The 13160-nt window shown below is 48.5% G+C and overlaps 1 protein-coding gene across 2 annotated transcripts in view; it reads left to right on the forward strand.

Moving 5' to 3' along the window:
* The window catches only part of Zdhhc14 (zinc finger DHHC-type palmitoyltransferase 14), a 247941-nt gene extending 235019 nt beyond the window's left edge, over positions 1-12922 (forward strand). The window contains exon 9 of one of the 2 annotated variants that reach the window (XM_040728435.1): positions 11862-12922. In XM_040728435.1, the coding sequence (XP_040584369.1) occupies positions 11862-12263 (402 nt within the window). In that variant the 3' untranslated portion in view covers positions 12264-12922. The remainder of the gene's footprint in view (positions 1-11861) is intronic. The other variant, XM_040728436.1, reaches the window with a different exon arrangement.
* Positions 12923-13160: the final 238 nt, after the last annotated feature.

Genomic DNA, 13160 nt, shown 5'->3' on the forward strand with positions numbered 1-13160 from the left:
CTGTATGCATGCACACTCCCCCATTCATCCAGCACCTCCCCCAAGGGTCCCCTGCTGTGTGCTGAGTGCTAGACTCCGTGGATAGGTTTACAGTCCTTAGCCCCCCCCCACATTCGAGGTGTTGGCAGTCAGCACAACACGGAAGCAAGTCCACGGAGGCAAGTCCACGTCATCAGATGCAGTGTCCCTGTGAACTCCACTGGCCTTGCATTAGTCTCCATGAGATCCCCCAGCACCGACCCCAGATTGCTCTACATGGTCCTAGATTTAGAAATGAAACAAAGGGTATCTTGAAGGTGCTGTCAGCCACCCCGGACTCTGTAATGGGACATGAACTGGTTGCTTTTCCATTGCGCTGCCCAGGGGAAGAAATGCTTTTGGGGGCTCCTGACGCAGATGGTTCTGATGACAGTTGTTTGGCCCCTTGTGCTTGGGCAGGACGTGATGGCAGCAGAAGTTTGTGGTAGAATATAATGGTGGCAGGGTCTATTCTTCACTTGTGAGAGAACAGAAGGGGAAGGATGGGGGTGGGGAGATAACATGTAAGAAGATGCTGTCTTTGGACAAACACTCAGGTGACCTACTTTCTCCTAAAGGTTGCAGAGCCTCCCACCACTGGCCATACCTCATGAACCCGTGAGGGCTACTTCACAGTCAAACCATAATAGCACAGAACTCTGTGGTCAATCTGGGCACGTCAGTCTGTCATAGGAACTCTACAGAGACATCTGATCCACAAGGGGGTGCTGAAGAGTCAGGTGGCAGCAAGCTTTAGGAGTCCAGGGTACCTTTAGATACAAGAGGGAAGGAGAGAGGGAGGGAGGGAGGGAGGGAGAGAGGGAGGGAGGGCTGACTGCAGAGACCAAACTGCCACCACTTACCAGATATGTGAGCTTGACAAGTTGTATAGCTTTTGCCCGACTCCGTGTTTTCATCCATAAAGTAAGAACGTTTGTGTTGTCACCTGGTAGAGCTGCCATGGAGATAGAGTAGGTTAATGGGTGACATTTAAATCTTGCCTGATGCAGGACAAGTACAATATAAGCATTCGATCATGTTATCTCCCTCCATGAAGTTCATGGATAGCAAGATCTGGAGCAATTGTAGTCTTCTGAGCAGCTGGACAAGAGAGGATGTGACTAATGAGGTGACAGTTGGGTCCCTACCAGTTAGCCCCCCAGCCGCTCAGCTCATACTGCCTTTCCGGTCCTCAATCTTCCTCTTCTGCAAGATAGGAGCCGGGACTTCCTGTATCTAAAGTCCCTTCCAGCTCTGACCAATTGTGAATCCGCTCTTTGAGTACCACAGTCCCAGCACATAGGATAACCCCACCTAGAAGACGTGGACCATGACTCAGTTCTTGCTTCCCCGTCATGCCCCACATTCCTAAACTGAGTGTGTCCGTTCTCTCTGGATCAGATGCTGACAGCTGATCCACTTGCCACCCTCCTGAGTCTCACTGTGCATTTCTCCTCTCGTGTGTCTTGTGTTTTCTATGTATTTCCGGGGTAAATCCCACTTGGTCATGAGATCCAATTATCTTATGTTGGTTGATTCACTTTGCTGGTACTCTGCCAAGGCACGAGAGACCCAGTTTGTAATTTCCACTTCCTGTAAAGCTCTGTCAGCGTTGGTATCAGAGTGATGCTGGCCTTATTCTAGAATGTCTGCAGAAAGGGTGGCCCCTAGTGTTTTGCTGAACAAGTTGTGAAAACGGATGTCCTTTGCTTCGGCAATGCAGGAGAATGCGCCAGCCCCTCCTCTAGCTTTGAGTTTTCCTTCACAGACAGCCATTTGCAGGCACGTAGGAGTCCACCGGGGGTCACAGATCTTTTACTGCTTGCTTGGCTCTCTTTGAGTAGCACCAGGGCCAAACATACACACCTAACAGTTGTCAACATATGGTAAAATTGTGATGTTATTTTAAGAGTGACAACACAATTACTTCTTTGGGACTATTGGAACATTCCTTTCATTTGACTTCCTAGACTGTCTGTAACACACATCCCAAATACAACCATCACACACACACACACTTGTGCACCTGCCCAACAAGACCAGCAAGGTGTGACCAGCGTACCCTAACAGTTACCAAGCTGCCCGGTGTCTGTTGCAGCCTAAGTTAGCAAACATCTCTCTCTCTGCTCCTTGGAAACAAGAGCAACTGGCCCAGGTGTTTGCCAAGAGATCCATCATCACCTTCCTTTTTACATATTTATTTTACAGAGTTAGCACTCACAGCTTTGGAAAACTTGTATCCTAATCCTCTGTGTGAAACAAACATGAAAATCCATTAATATTGAGTTAGAGTCTTAAAGTAAACTGAGTCACAGGCCATGAGGGAGGCCAAGGCAGGAACTGAAGCAGAAGCCATGGAGGATGCTGCTGACTGGCTTGCTCAGCCTGTCATATAACTCGGGACCTCTTGCCCAGGGGTGGCACCACCCACGCTGGGCTGGGCCCTCCCACATCAGTTACTAATCAAGACAATGCCCCACAGACTTGCCTACAGACCAACCTGAGGAGACGCTTTGTCCCTTGAAGTTCCCTCTTCCCAGACGATAAGTCAAAAAAGCAACCAGCACACCATCCAAGCACGTAGAACACATCTTTATGGTTTCCAGTGTCCTGTGCTAGAAGTTCCATGCCAATCAGACCGAGGCTTGAGGACACAGCTGTGAGGCAAGGCTGGCTCTGGTCTGAGCTCTCACCAGCTCACCTCTTCCCAGTCATGCCTGCCTACACCACACGTGTTCACAGCCTCCATAGCATAGCAGCTGCAGCCTATCATGGTCTGTGCCAAGCCTATTGCATGGATGACCCCACAATGACCCCAGGAGACTGGTGCAGAGCTTAGGGAGGTTGCCTAAGGAAAACACAACCAGAGTCCCTACTCTGAACTCCATGCTATGTTGCATCCTGGCGAAGAAACGTGGAAAATGGATGTGTATGGGAGTTTCTCCCACAGTCTGTCATCCTCATGTTCCCTCCCCCCATGAAAGCCTACTATGAGGGGAAATTTATCATCAGTCACTCATATCCTAAGGGTAATGAAAGTCAAATCTCAGGGATGTATGAGTTTTAATAGATTAATATTTGACTTAGATTAAAAAGCATTTCAGGCTAGGTGTGGTATCTCATGCCTCTAATTTCATTACTTCATGTATGGAGGCAGAAGGATTAGAAGTTCAAGGTCATCCACAACTATATAGCAAGTTAGCTTGGGCTACATGAGATCATGTCTCATCTGGGAGGACCAGAAAGATGGCGCCATGGATAAGAGCACTTCCTGTGCATGCATGAAGACCTGAGTTCGGATCCCAGAACCTATCTATGTTAAGAGTCAGGCATGACACACGCGTGCACCTGTCCCCTTGGCGCTTGTGGTGGAAGCAGCAGGATTGCTAAGTCTTGACGGCCGCCAGCCTGCTTCCGGTTTCAGTGGCAGACCTGTCTCAAAGGAATAGAGTGACAGATCAGGACACCCAGCCTCCTCTGGCTTCAGCACTGGCACATATGCCCACACACGAGGACATATGCCGTACTTATACACATGGATGTGAAAATACATACGGAAAATTTCCAATTTTAATAATGTAACAGCAGTAATAAGTGTGTGTTAGTGCTATTTTCAGTACTTCAGCCTCAATATCTACAAAAGTCTCTAATAATTGGTGTCAGTAGTGCTGGTTGAGAGAGAAGGAATGAGGCCAAGACTAACTACTGTGTGTCAATAATTGCTGTGTGTGACTTTACTCCATTCTTGGCATTTATTTACATCTCATTTAGTCTTCTCAAAGGTGAGGTGTTAATGAGACCAAGTGAGAGCATGCTAATTGTCCCATTGAGGAGACAAACTCCTCAATGCTAACTAAGTGTGTGACACAGCTAACTGGAGGGGTTAAGCTGAGGTTTCATCCTTGGTAGTCTGACTCCATGAAAGGTGCTCTTTCTAACCCTCTACCCCGGGGCCTCTACATGGAGGTGTTTTTACAGAGAGGAGTGTTTTTATGTTGAGGTATTCACACCTCACGTGCTTTCCCTGCAGAACACGATTCGTTTGTCGCAGTCACAAAACCAGGTTGTGCCTGAATGTGTGACCTGTGTACAGTCTGTTCTAACACAACCATTATGCCCCATCTGTGATGGTTAACATGTTACCTCAACTGCACCTGGGCTCCCAGGGGACAAGCTTGCAGGCCCCTGTGTATGATTATGTAGGGATTACTTAGACTGAGTTAGCCCCTGGGCACACCTCTGAGGAGTTATGTTGATTAGCTGAAGAAGACCTATGTTAAAGGGTGGCATCATTCTCCGGGCTTGAGTCCCAGACTGCATGGAAAGGCAGAAGGTAGCCTAGCATGGGCAGTACTCTCTGCTCCCTGACGATAGGCACATTGTGGCCATGCTGTCCATGCTGGCATAAAGAACCATTCAACTGAAAGACAAAGTAAAACCTTCCTTAAGTTGGTTTATCAGGTATTTTGTCTTAAGAACCAAAAAAAAAAAAACAAAAAAGAAAAAAAACTAAAACTCTCGTATGCTGTCAGCTTCTGCTCTGTTGCAAATGGCAGTGCTAGTAAATGAACCCGATGCTTCCTCTCTACATCTCTACACGCTCCCAATCCAAACTATTTGAAGCACTTCCGGCTGGTGTAGGGAGCTTCCTGCATGGGCACGTATCGGGTGAACTGCTGATCTGGTCCAAAGTGACCGCTATGTTGCTTCTTGGGGGGTCTGTCTTTAACATGTGTTTTCCACATTAGTCCTCTTTTGTTTCTTCTAGCGCGTCTGACTATACACACGTTAGACCATTCGATGTCAGACCGGGGGATAGGTCCTATGGCTCTGAGTGTGTTTCTACAAATCCTCTCAGTTCCTTTGACTGGATCATTTCTTCCGATCCTTCTTGATGTTCACCTATTGTTCCTTCTACCGTCTCTTGTCCACTGCTAAGCTCCTCCAGGGAATTCGGTTTCTGTGCTCTCTACGTCCATCATTTTCCTTTTCCATTCCATTCTCCCATTTCTTTGTGTGTCTGTTGACACTTAATTGAACAACGGTCATTGCAGATGGTCTAGTGTCTTCTTTAGATTTTGTGATCTCCTTTGAAGAGTGACCATTCCATTTTAGCCAGTAGTTCAACTGCTGGTTAATCGCCCTGAGCTTTTATGGGCTTGTGTCATGTTTGCTCAGTGCAGGACCGTGGAAAGTCCACAGGGCTTCCCCAGCCCTTCAAACTGCTGTCTGCTGTGAAGAACTTGTCCGAGTTCAGTTTTCAGCTTTATTAGCATTGGTATTGTCTTACCTTAGGACACAGGTCTTTTGTTTTGGTTTTGTTTTTTGTTTGTTTCAACTTAGAACTTGCTTTGTAGACTAGGCTGGCCTCGAACTCACAGAGATCCGCCTGCTTCTGCCTCCCAAGTGCAGGGATTAAAGGTGTGCCCCACCATGCCCATCTAGGACACAGTTCTTGCTCTTACTAAGGCATTGCTTTGTTGGTGTCTTAGCAGGATGCTGGGGATAGCGATGACAAAGGTTGTTGATGAGACCCTATCAACACTATCATCTCAACCTGTAGCATCCCTCTTCAACTCTTAACCTCATTGTAGCTACTGACTTGTAGGTCCTGATGGAGATCACAGCCGTGCGCTGAGTATTGGAGACACCCTGTATCCCATCCCTGCCCAGCATCCTCCAAAGTCCTAACCCTCAGATCCAGCCACAGGTATCCTCATACCTGACCTCTGTTTTTTCCACCCAGCAGTGATGCCATGCTGCGGTCAAATGCTAGCCTTTGGGGAATGTGTTTGGTCACAGAACTTACCCTGTGAATTTTCTCTTGCTCCGAATTTACCATCATGCATAGTCTGCTTTCACCACCTACCACCATGTGTATCTGTCATTCTGGTCACTTTTGTATACAGAGTGTTGACGTGTCACTTGTCACTCCTGGAAGTAGAAGCCTTGTCTCTGGAGTAAAGGACACGAGGCAGCAAATGTTCCCACACGCCCAGCGACGTGTTTTCACAACCTTCTCTCTGAGTATTAATTGCTGGATTTGACTTAAGAGATGATCTCTGACTCTTGCGTTGCTATGATTGAGACTCCATAACCAAAGGCAGCCTGTAGAAGGAAGGGTGTACTTGGTTTATTTGATTCCAGAGGGGAGAGTCGGTAATGGTGGGGGCGGTACAGCAGCAGGAAGCCAGAGAAGGAAGTGGAGAGAGCGAACTGGAAGTGGAGAGGGGCCCGTAGACTCTCAAAGCCCACCCCCAGTGGTATACCGCCCCCAGCAAAGCTCCACCCCCTAAAAGCTCCACAACCTCCCCAAACATTGCCATCAGCCAGAGACCAATTGTTCTCGGGGACATTTCGCGTCCAAATCGCCACAGTCACTGTGACCAAAACCCACCCCCAGTGCCAGTGACCTTAAAAGAGAAGCATCTGAGGAAGAAAAACAATGGAGAGAAAGGGATCTTCCGTCTAAATTGCTCCCAGTTCGTTTTAGAACCGTCATCCTGATCAAGATAGAGCTTCCCCTGTAGCGGGGAAAGTGCACCTGGAAAAACCTGCAGTGTTTATAGATGTTGTGGGTTTGGAAGCATCAGGTGAACACCCTAAGACTGCATCAGAAAAAAAAACAAAAAACAAAATGGATGGATGTAAGTAGGGGCGTGGCCCCTGAGTACTCAGGAGGTATCTGTTCCCTCTCCAAAATGGGGGCGACACCAATAACTTAGTGCCGCTTATTTAGCACCCAAGCGATCATCCCTCCGCTACAGAAGGATGTCGAGGCAGTGTTAAGCGGCTCCACCCTTGAAGTGGTGCCGGAATTGCAGACACAGCTCTGTCACCTGAACGCCAGTGAAGTTCTGAGCAGCACCGCTCTGTTCTGTGCAAGCCACCCAGAGTTAGCCGGGGCTCGCATCTTCAGTCCCCTTTCGTCACCACTTATAATGTTACCCAGCACTGACGTCCTTTCTGTCCATCCTGCCACCACCCACGTCAGGAAGAATGGAGGAGATTAGACGGGTAAATAAATAAGCGATGCTCGTAGCATTAGGCACAGAATACATATTTGTATTTTGAAGCTGTAGCTGCAAAGACTCTTTTGGGAGATCATTTGTTTAATGTAAAGATAACAAAAGTGTGTATTTGGGCCTTTTTAAAAATAACTTACTATAACTTAATATTTGCTATCCTCCTTGTTAGAGCTTGGCTCTGAAATGTTCAAGGCTTGGTCCCCACCTGTTGGGAGGTGGCAGAATGCTACAGTGGCAGGGCCTAGTTGAAGGAAGACCATGGAGAATGTGCCCTTGAAGGAGATCTTGGGAACCTAGCCCCTTTCTCTGTCTGCATTCTGCCTGTCTGAGGTAAACAGGCTTTCTCCAATGCTGTATAGCCCCACCATAGCATATAACATATTGTGTCTCCACAGGGCCATGTGAGCGTGGGCTAAAACTAGGAAGTCAATAAATCTCTCCTCTTCTTAAATTGGTTCACCCAGAGTCTTTGTCAGAGTAACTGGAAACTAACACTGCCATTAATCCAGTGTCAGCAGGGTAGCAGTTTCCTCTCAGGCTGGGGCTGCAGGAGTCTCCATGCCGAACGCCAAAAGTCAGGGACTGTGGGGAAGTAACTCAAGCCAAACTGAAGACCAAATCACTCGCCCTAACCTGAGTCTGCATTCCAGGCGGACTCAGGAAGGTGTGGTGGTATTCTGCCTACAGATGTGTGCCCATAAGGCCCCGGACGGGACTTCACAGCCTAGCAGAGATAAACCCTGTCCGGCTTGAACCCTTCTGACAGAATTGGAGCAAGAGCTATGAGGAATTTAAGGCTTTGTAAATGTGTATATAAACTGCCTAGAAAATTCCAAAAATGTAGACTTTCCTCCAAATTCTAGGTTTATTTCAGATAAAATATCATCCAGGATAGAATAGAGTGTGTCCCAAGTTTTACCCAAAAATCTACCGAAACGGAAAGAAAATGATCTTGCTGATGTCTTGATTTTTGTTTGTTTTAAAGTTTTCTCTTTACATTTATTTATTTACATGGTGTCACCTCTATGGGGGTCAGCTCACTCCTCCTATCATGTGGGATCCGAGATGGAGTTCAGGCCTTCAGGCTTGGCTGCACACCCCTTCACCCACTGAGCCAGCCCCTGTGGTACTTCAGACTGGAGCGTTAAATGCTCACCTCCTGTGTAGAGTGGGACCATCTGAAACCATAAATAATTTCTTTTCCGATTAAACATGGACACTGCCTTTGAGCTGTGACTCAGAGCCAAAGCCCCAGGGCTCCAGACACAAAGGTCTGCTGGTAGATGCTCACACACAGCCAGCTTCCACTCTGTTCCCATGCAGTATCTGACCAATTATTAACGCAAAAAGGCCAGTAATTTCATAAGATGTAAACCGTGTTTGACTAATGAGGACCTTTTTAAAGAATTATTTTGAAAATGAAAATATTAGGTTTACCCATGTGCCATCCGTGAGATGGACTGTCACCATCATAAATCTGGGCACTTTTTCCTCTTAAGATTATGTAAAGAGTTAGGGAAATTCAAATACACCTTGGATGCAGAGCCACCGAATCCAGAGACAAACATGGAAGTGGTGATAGCGCCCTCTACTGCTGGAAAGTAAACAGCCCTCAAATAAAAAGCTCCTGACAGAAAAAGGCTCAAGGTGAGGGAGGGAGAGAGAGGGAGAGAAAGAGGGAAAGAGGAGAGAGAAAGGGAGAGAGGAGAGGAAGGACAGAGAAAAGGCAAGGGAGGGAGGGGGAGAATAGAAGATGAGAAGAAAAAGAAAACAAGAAATGGGAGGGGAAGGAAATCTCTCAAAGAAGAAAACATGACAGGACTATATAGAATACGTAGGGACAGAGCAAGAGAATTAAATACAAACATCAACAAGGGTAGGGGCTGCAAAGATGGCTTAATGGTTAAAGCCACATACATGTCCTCCCTCCCCCCCACACACCCCAATATAAGTAAATAAATGGTGGCACACACCTTTAATCCCAGCACTCAGGAGGCAGAGGCAGGTGGATCTCTGTGAGTTCGAGGCTGGGCTGGACCGACAGCCTCCAAAACAATACAGAGAAACCCTGTCTCGTAAAAACCAAAAAAAAAACTATTTTAATCAACAAGAGGAAATAGAAATTAGAAGCAAAGGTCAAAAAAAAAAGGATGTGAGAATATTTTTTATTAGGCATCTCCATAGCAACCCTGAAAACAGTTTTCCAAACCTGTAATGTTCCAAATTGGATTCACAACCATGGCAGTTCATCCAACCATCATCCTTAGAATTTGGGCAGTATGATTAGTATAGAAAATTTCTTACCTTAAGAAAATGTGTGTGTGTGTGTGTGAGAGAGAGAGAGAGAGAGAGAGAGAGAGAGAGAGAGACAGAGAGAGAGAGAGCTTTATATAGTCCTGATTCACTGCAGACACTATAGTACAGAAATTGTAAATTCCAGTGTACACAGCCCTCGTGCCATCACTGGTTAGAACCTGATGAGGCCCACCCTATTCAATACACCAGTGATACAATCATACCCTGAGGGCAGATCTGGATTCCATGTGCCCCCAGAAGGGGCTGGTTTTCTAGACGGAAGTCCATCTGAATGAGTCAGATGGGTTTTCAGAGGCACAGGGGCAACCAGGGAGGACTCGGCAACTCTGCCGACCCATCCTTTCAGACGTTTAAACAATATGTAGGAGCTGGAGAGATGGCTCAGCAGTTAAGAGCACTGACTGCTCTTCCAGAGGACCCAGGTTCAATTCCCAGCACCCACATAGCAGCTGACAGCTGTCGGTAACGTCAAGATCTGACACCCTCACACAGATACACATGCAGGCAAAACACCAATGCACATAATTTTTTTTAAATGTGTGTAGAAGTTGGGGTTAAAATAGACACGTGGAAGATTGCTGAGTGACTTGTGCAGAAGTTTGTCCCTGCCCGTGTGTATGCAGGTGTGAGTGCAGGGTATGGGGGGGGGTAGGGAGTGAATGCGGAGGCCAGAGGTCAACCTCAGGTGGTGGTCTTGCCAGTGCTGTCCTCCAGTGTTTCCTGAAACAGTCTCTCACTGGCCTGGAACTCACCAAGAATCCAGCCAGAATCTGTGCCTTCCCAGCATTGGGAATGCAGATGCATGGTGCCATTCCCCGTGCCCCACCCTCTCGTTTTTGGGAATCATATTCAGGTCTTAGTGTGTGCACAGCAAACGCTTTACCAGCTGAGCCTCTCCACAGCCCAGGCGGCACCAAATGTCACCATGATACTACTGAAGCATTTCCAACAGAGTTCCAGCCAGTGACGCTAACAGTACGTTTGCACTGTTTTTTACCTGGTAAAACACCAAAGGGTGACTCACAGGAGGGGACACAGGTGTGAGGGCTGCGTTACTCTAGGGGGCCTCTGTGAGAAAAGGAAAGCAGCATACCAAGAATGTGACCTCAGAAGGAAGCGGTGCCAGCAAGGGTGGAGCCTCAGCTTCCCGACTTCATGCCCCGCCCCCTCCAGCCATAGCTGTTTAAGTCAGCAAAATGATGTTTGTAATTTCACAGCCCCACCTCCTCGTTTCTTTGAGATTCCATTGGCTGGGATGAGACGAGACTCCCCGCCCCCAAGGCTGTCCCCGCCCAGAGCTCCCTTCCTCCGTGAAGCCAGGGGCTTTCAGCTTCGGATACCTGCAACTCCTTGGAGCCTTAGCCTCCTGTCTAGGCTCAGACAGAGCAGGGACTTGAGAAAGGCGTGCTCCGGGAAGGGCGTACACAGGGAATGAAACAGAGAGTCGCAAGCTTGGGCAGTTACTCTCACTGCCCCACTAAATTCGTGCTCCTGTTGGCTGCTTCTGGGTTGCCGGTGATAAGTGACACATCTGCTGGTGTCTATTGGCAGTCACAGGGCTATTGGTGTGTGTTCTAATCAGGGACTCCTGAGCCAGTAAAGACAATATTTGCCAAGCATCATATGTGGTGGTGGCTGTTTGCAGTCAAAGGACCCCAGCCTCAAACACTAGACCCGTCTAGATATGAGGTCTTGAGTAATCCCCCCGGCCCCTGTGTGCCTTATTCCTTCCTGTTTAAAGAGAGAATTCTAGTATGCTCGCTCCCCAGAGCGGGGCATCAGCTAATACTTTGACCCGAGGTTCACACTCGTGTCTCCTCCTTGGTGCCGTGGAGTTGTCTTCTGACTCTACTCTGAGTAGGATGGAGTTTAGGATTCCCATGTTCTGTGCAGCAGCATCTGGCTGCTCTCAAGCATATACACACTTGATGTATATACATACATCAGCCACCTGTAATCCCAGCACACGGGAGGCAGAAATGGGTACCTGGAGTAAACTAGCCAGCTAGACTAATCAAGTGAGAGGCCCTGCCTCAGTATATAAGCTGGGGGGGGGGGGGGAGATAGCTGACTTCAGCCTACACACACGGGTGCACATACAAACACATGTAGACACGCTCCCATGCACATCACATACAAACACAAAGATCTTAACCTACACAAAACAGTGGTCTCTGCTGCTGAGGGTGGGGAAATCCTGGGACTCTTTTCTGGGCATCCTTTAAGTGTGGGATGAAGGCCATGAGCATCATAGCTTGTAGAGGATTTTGCACCCTGGAGGCCCATCAGTGGGCACCTGCTCCTCAGAGCACTTTATTCCGCCACTCACGTTTGTATGCTTCACGTGCGGGGATTTCTCCGGATGTCTGCTCCTTGCCTCTGCCTTACTGACGAGTCACTAATGGTTTCTCTTCTCCCACACCCATCCTCCCCTGTCTCACCCTCTGCCTTCCCTGCCTCCTCTCCATCTTCTCTTTGCTGGCTCCCGCCGCTCTCCAGTGCGACCAGGACCAATGCATTCAGAGCACCAAATTCGTTTTGCAGGCCGCAGCCACTCCTTTGCTTCAGAGCGAGCCGAGCCTCACCAGTGAAGAGCTGCATATGCCTGGGAAGCCAGGCTTGGGCACCCCGTGCGCGAGCCTGACACTGGGTCAGCCCACACCACCCTCCTCCATGCCCAATCTCGCCACCGAGGCCACGCTCTCAGACATTATGCCCCTGAAGGATGAGCACGGGGGCCACCAATTTCTGACCCCAGACGAGGCACCCTCACCGCCAAGGATGCTTGGGGCAGGCAGCCCCCTGGCACACAGCCGTACCATGCACATGCTGGGCCTGGCCAGCCAGGACTCTCTGCACGAAGACTCCGTGCGGGGCTTGGTAAAGCTCAGCTCCGTGTGACCTGCATGGCCAGTCCTGGGACCACAGGTGACAAACAAACAAAAAGAAAACAGTGGACATAGCGCCAAGTGGGCATTTTGTTTGCAATCTGCCGGGTGGGCCGGGGAGGGAGGACCCTCCGGAGGAGGAACCAGGAATTGGAAGAGGCTGCGTGGATGCAGCGCCCTCTGTCGGCTGCTCTTGGGACAGACACGAGGAAGGTTTTCGACACTGGTGACCAGACTGAAATTGCACTTAATGTAACGCTACTAATTGAAATCGACCCGCCGTTCCATTTGTTCATTAAAACAAAACAAAACAAAAATCCTAAAGGGAAAAGCCGACCAGACATGGGTTTGCATGCCACACGTGTGTCACAGTGCTGGTATTCCAGAAGAAAGCTGCTTTCCTGTTCCCCTTCCTTTCATTCTTTTTAGTCTTGTGAAACTATCCAGAGCGACAGACTGGGCCCAATGGGCGGGCGATGCCATCCTGCGAGGACTTAGCTGTCTGCGGATGGACGTCCCCTGATGCAGGGGGCTACTGGGGTCCTGCCGCAGACGGACGTTTAACCTGCCAGCGCTTAGATGGGGTGTTGTATTGTGCACTTGGCTGTCCTCGTCTCCTGTGTCATCGATGAACTTCCTGTGGACAGCCAATAAAATGACTCCTCTGCTGTATTTTTTTATCTGTATATAGTTGTCCTTAACAACTTATATGCAAAGAGTCGCTTGTTTGTTTTTACATTATCTCTAGTAAGGAATAATTCAGCAGAGCCAAAGTTCAGATCTTCGGATTACAGGGTTGCTTCTTAGATGGGAGCTGAGCTTGCCAATAGTCCCCAGCCTTGACACCCACCCCTTCCTGGTCTGTCTTTAGAACAGGCTTTCAGGGTTTACTCTGCACTGACAACCACCC

Source organism: Mesocricetus auratus, unplaced genomic scaffold (genome assembly GCF_017639785.1).
Source record: "Mesocricetus auratus isolate SY011 unplaced genomic scaffold, BCM_Maur_2.0 Super-Scaffold_100018, whole genome shotgun sequence".
In the NCBI taxonomy this organism is placed as follows: Eukaryota; Metazoa; Chordata; class Mammalia; order Rodentia; family Cricetidae; genus Mesocricetus; species Mesocricetus auratus.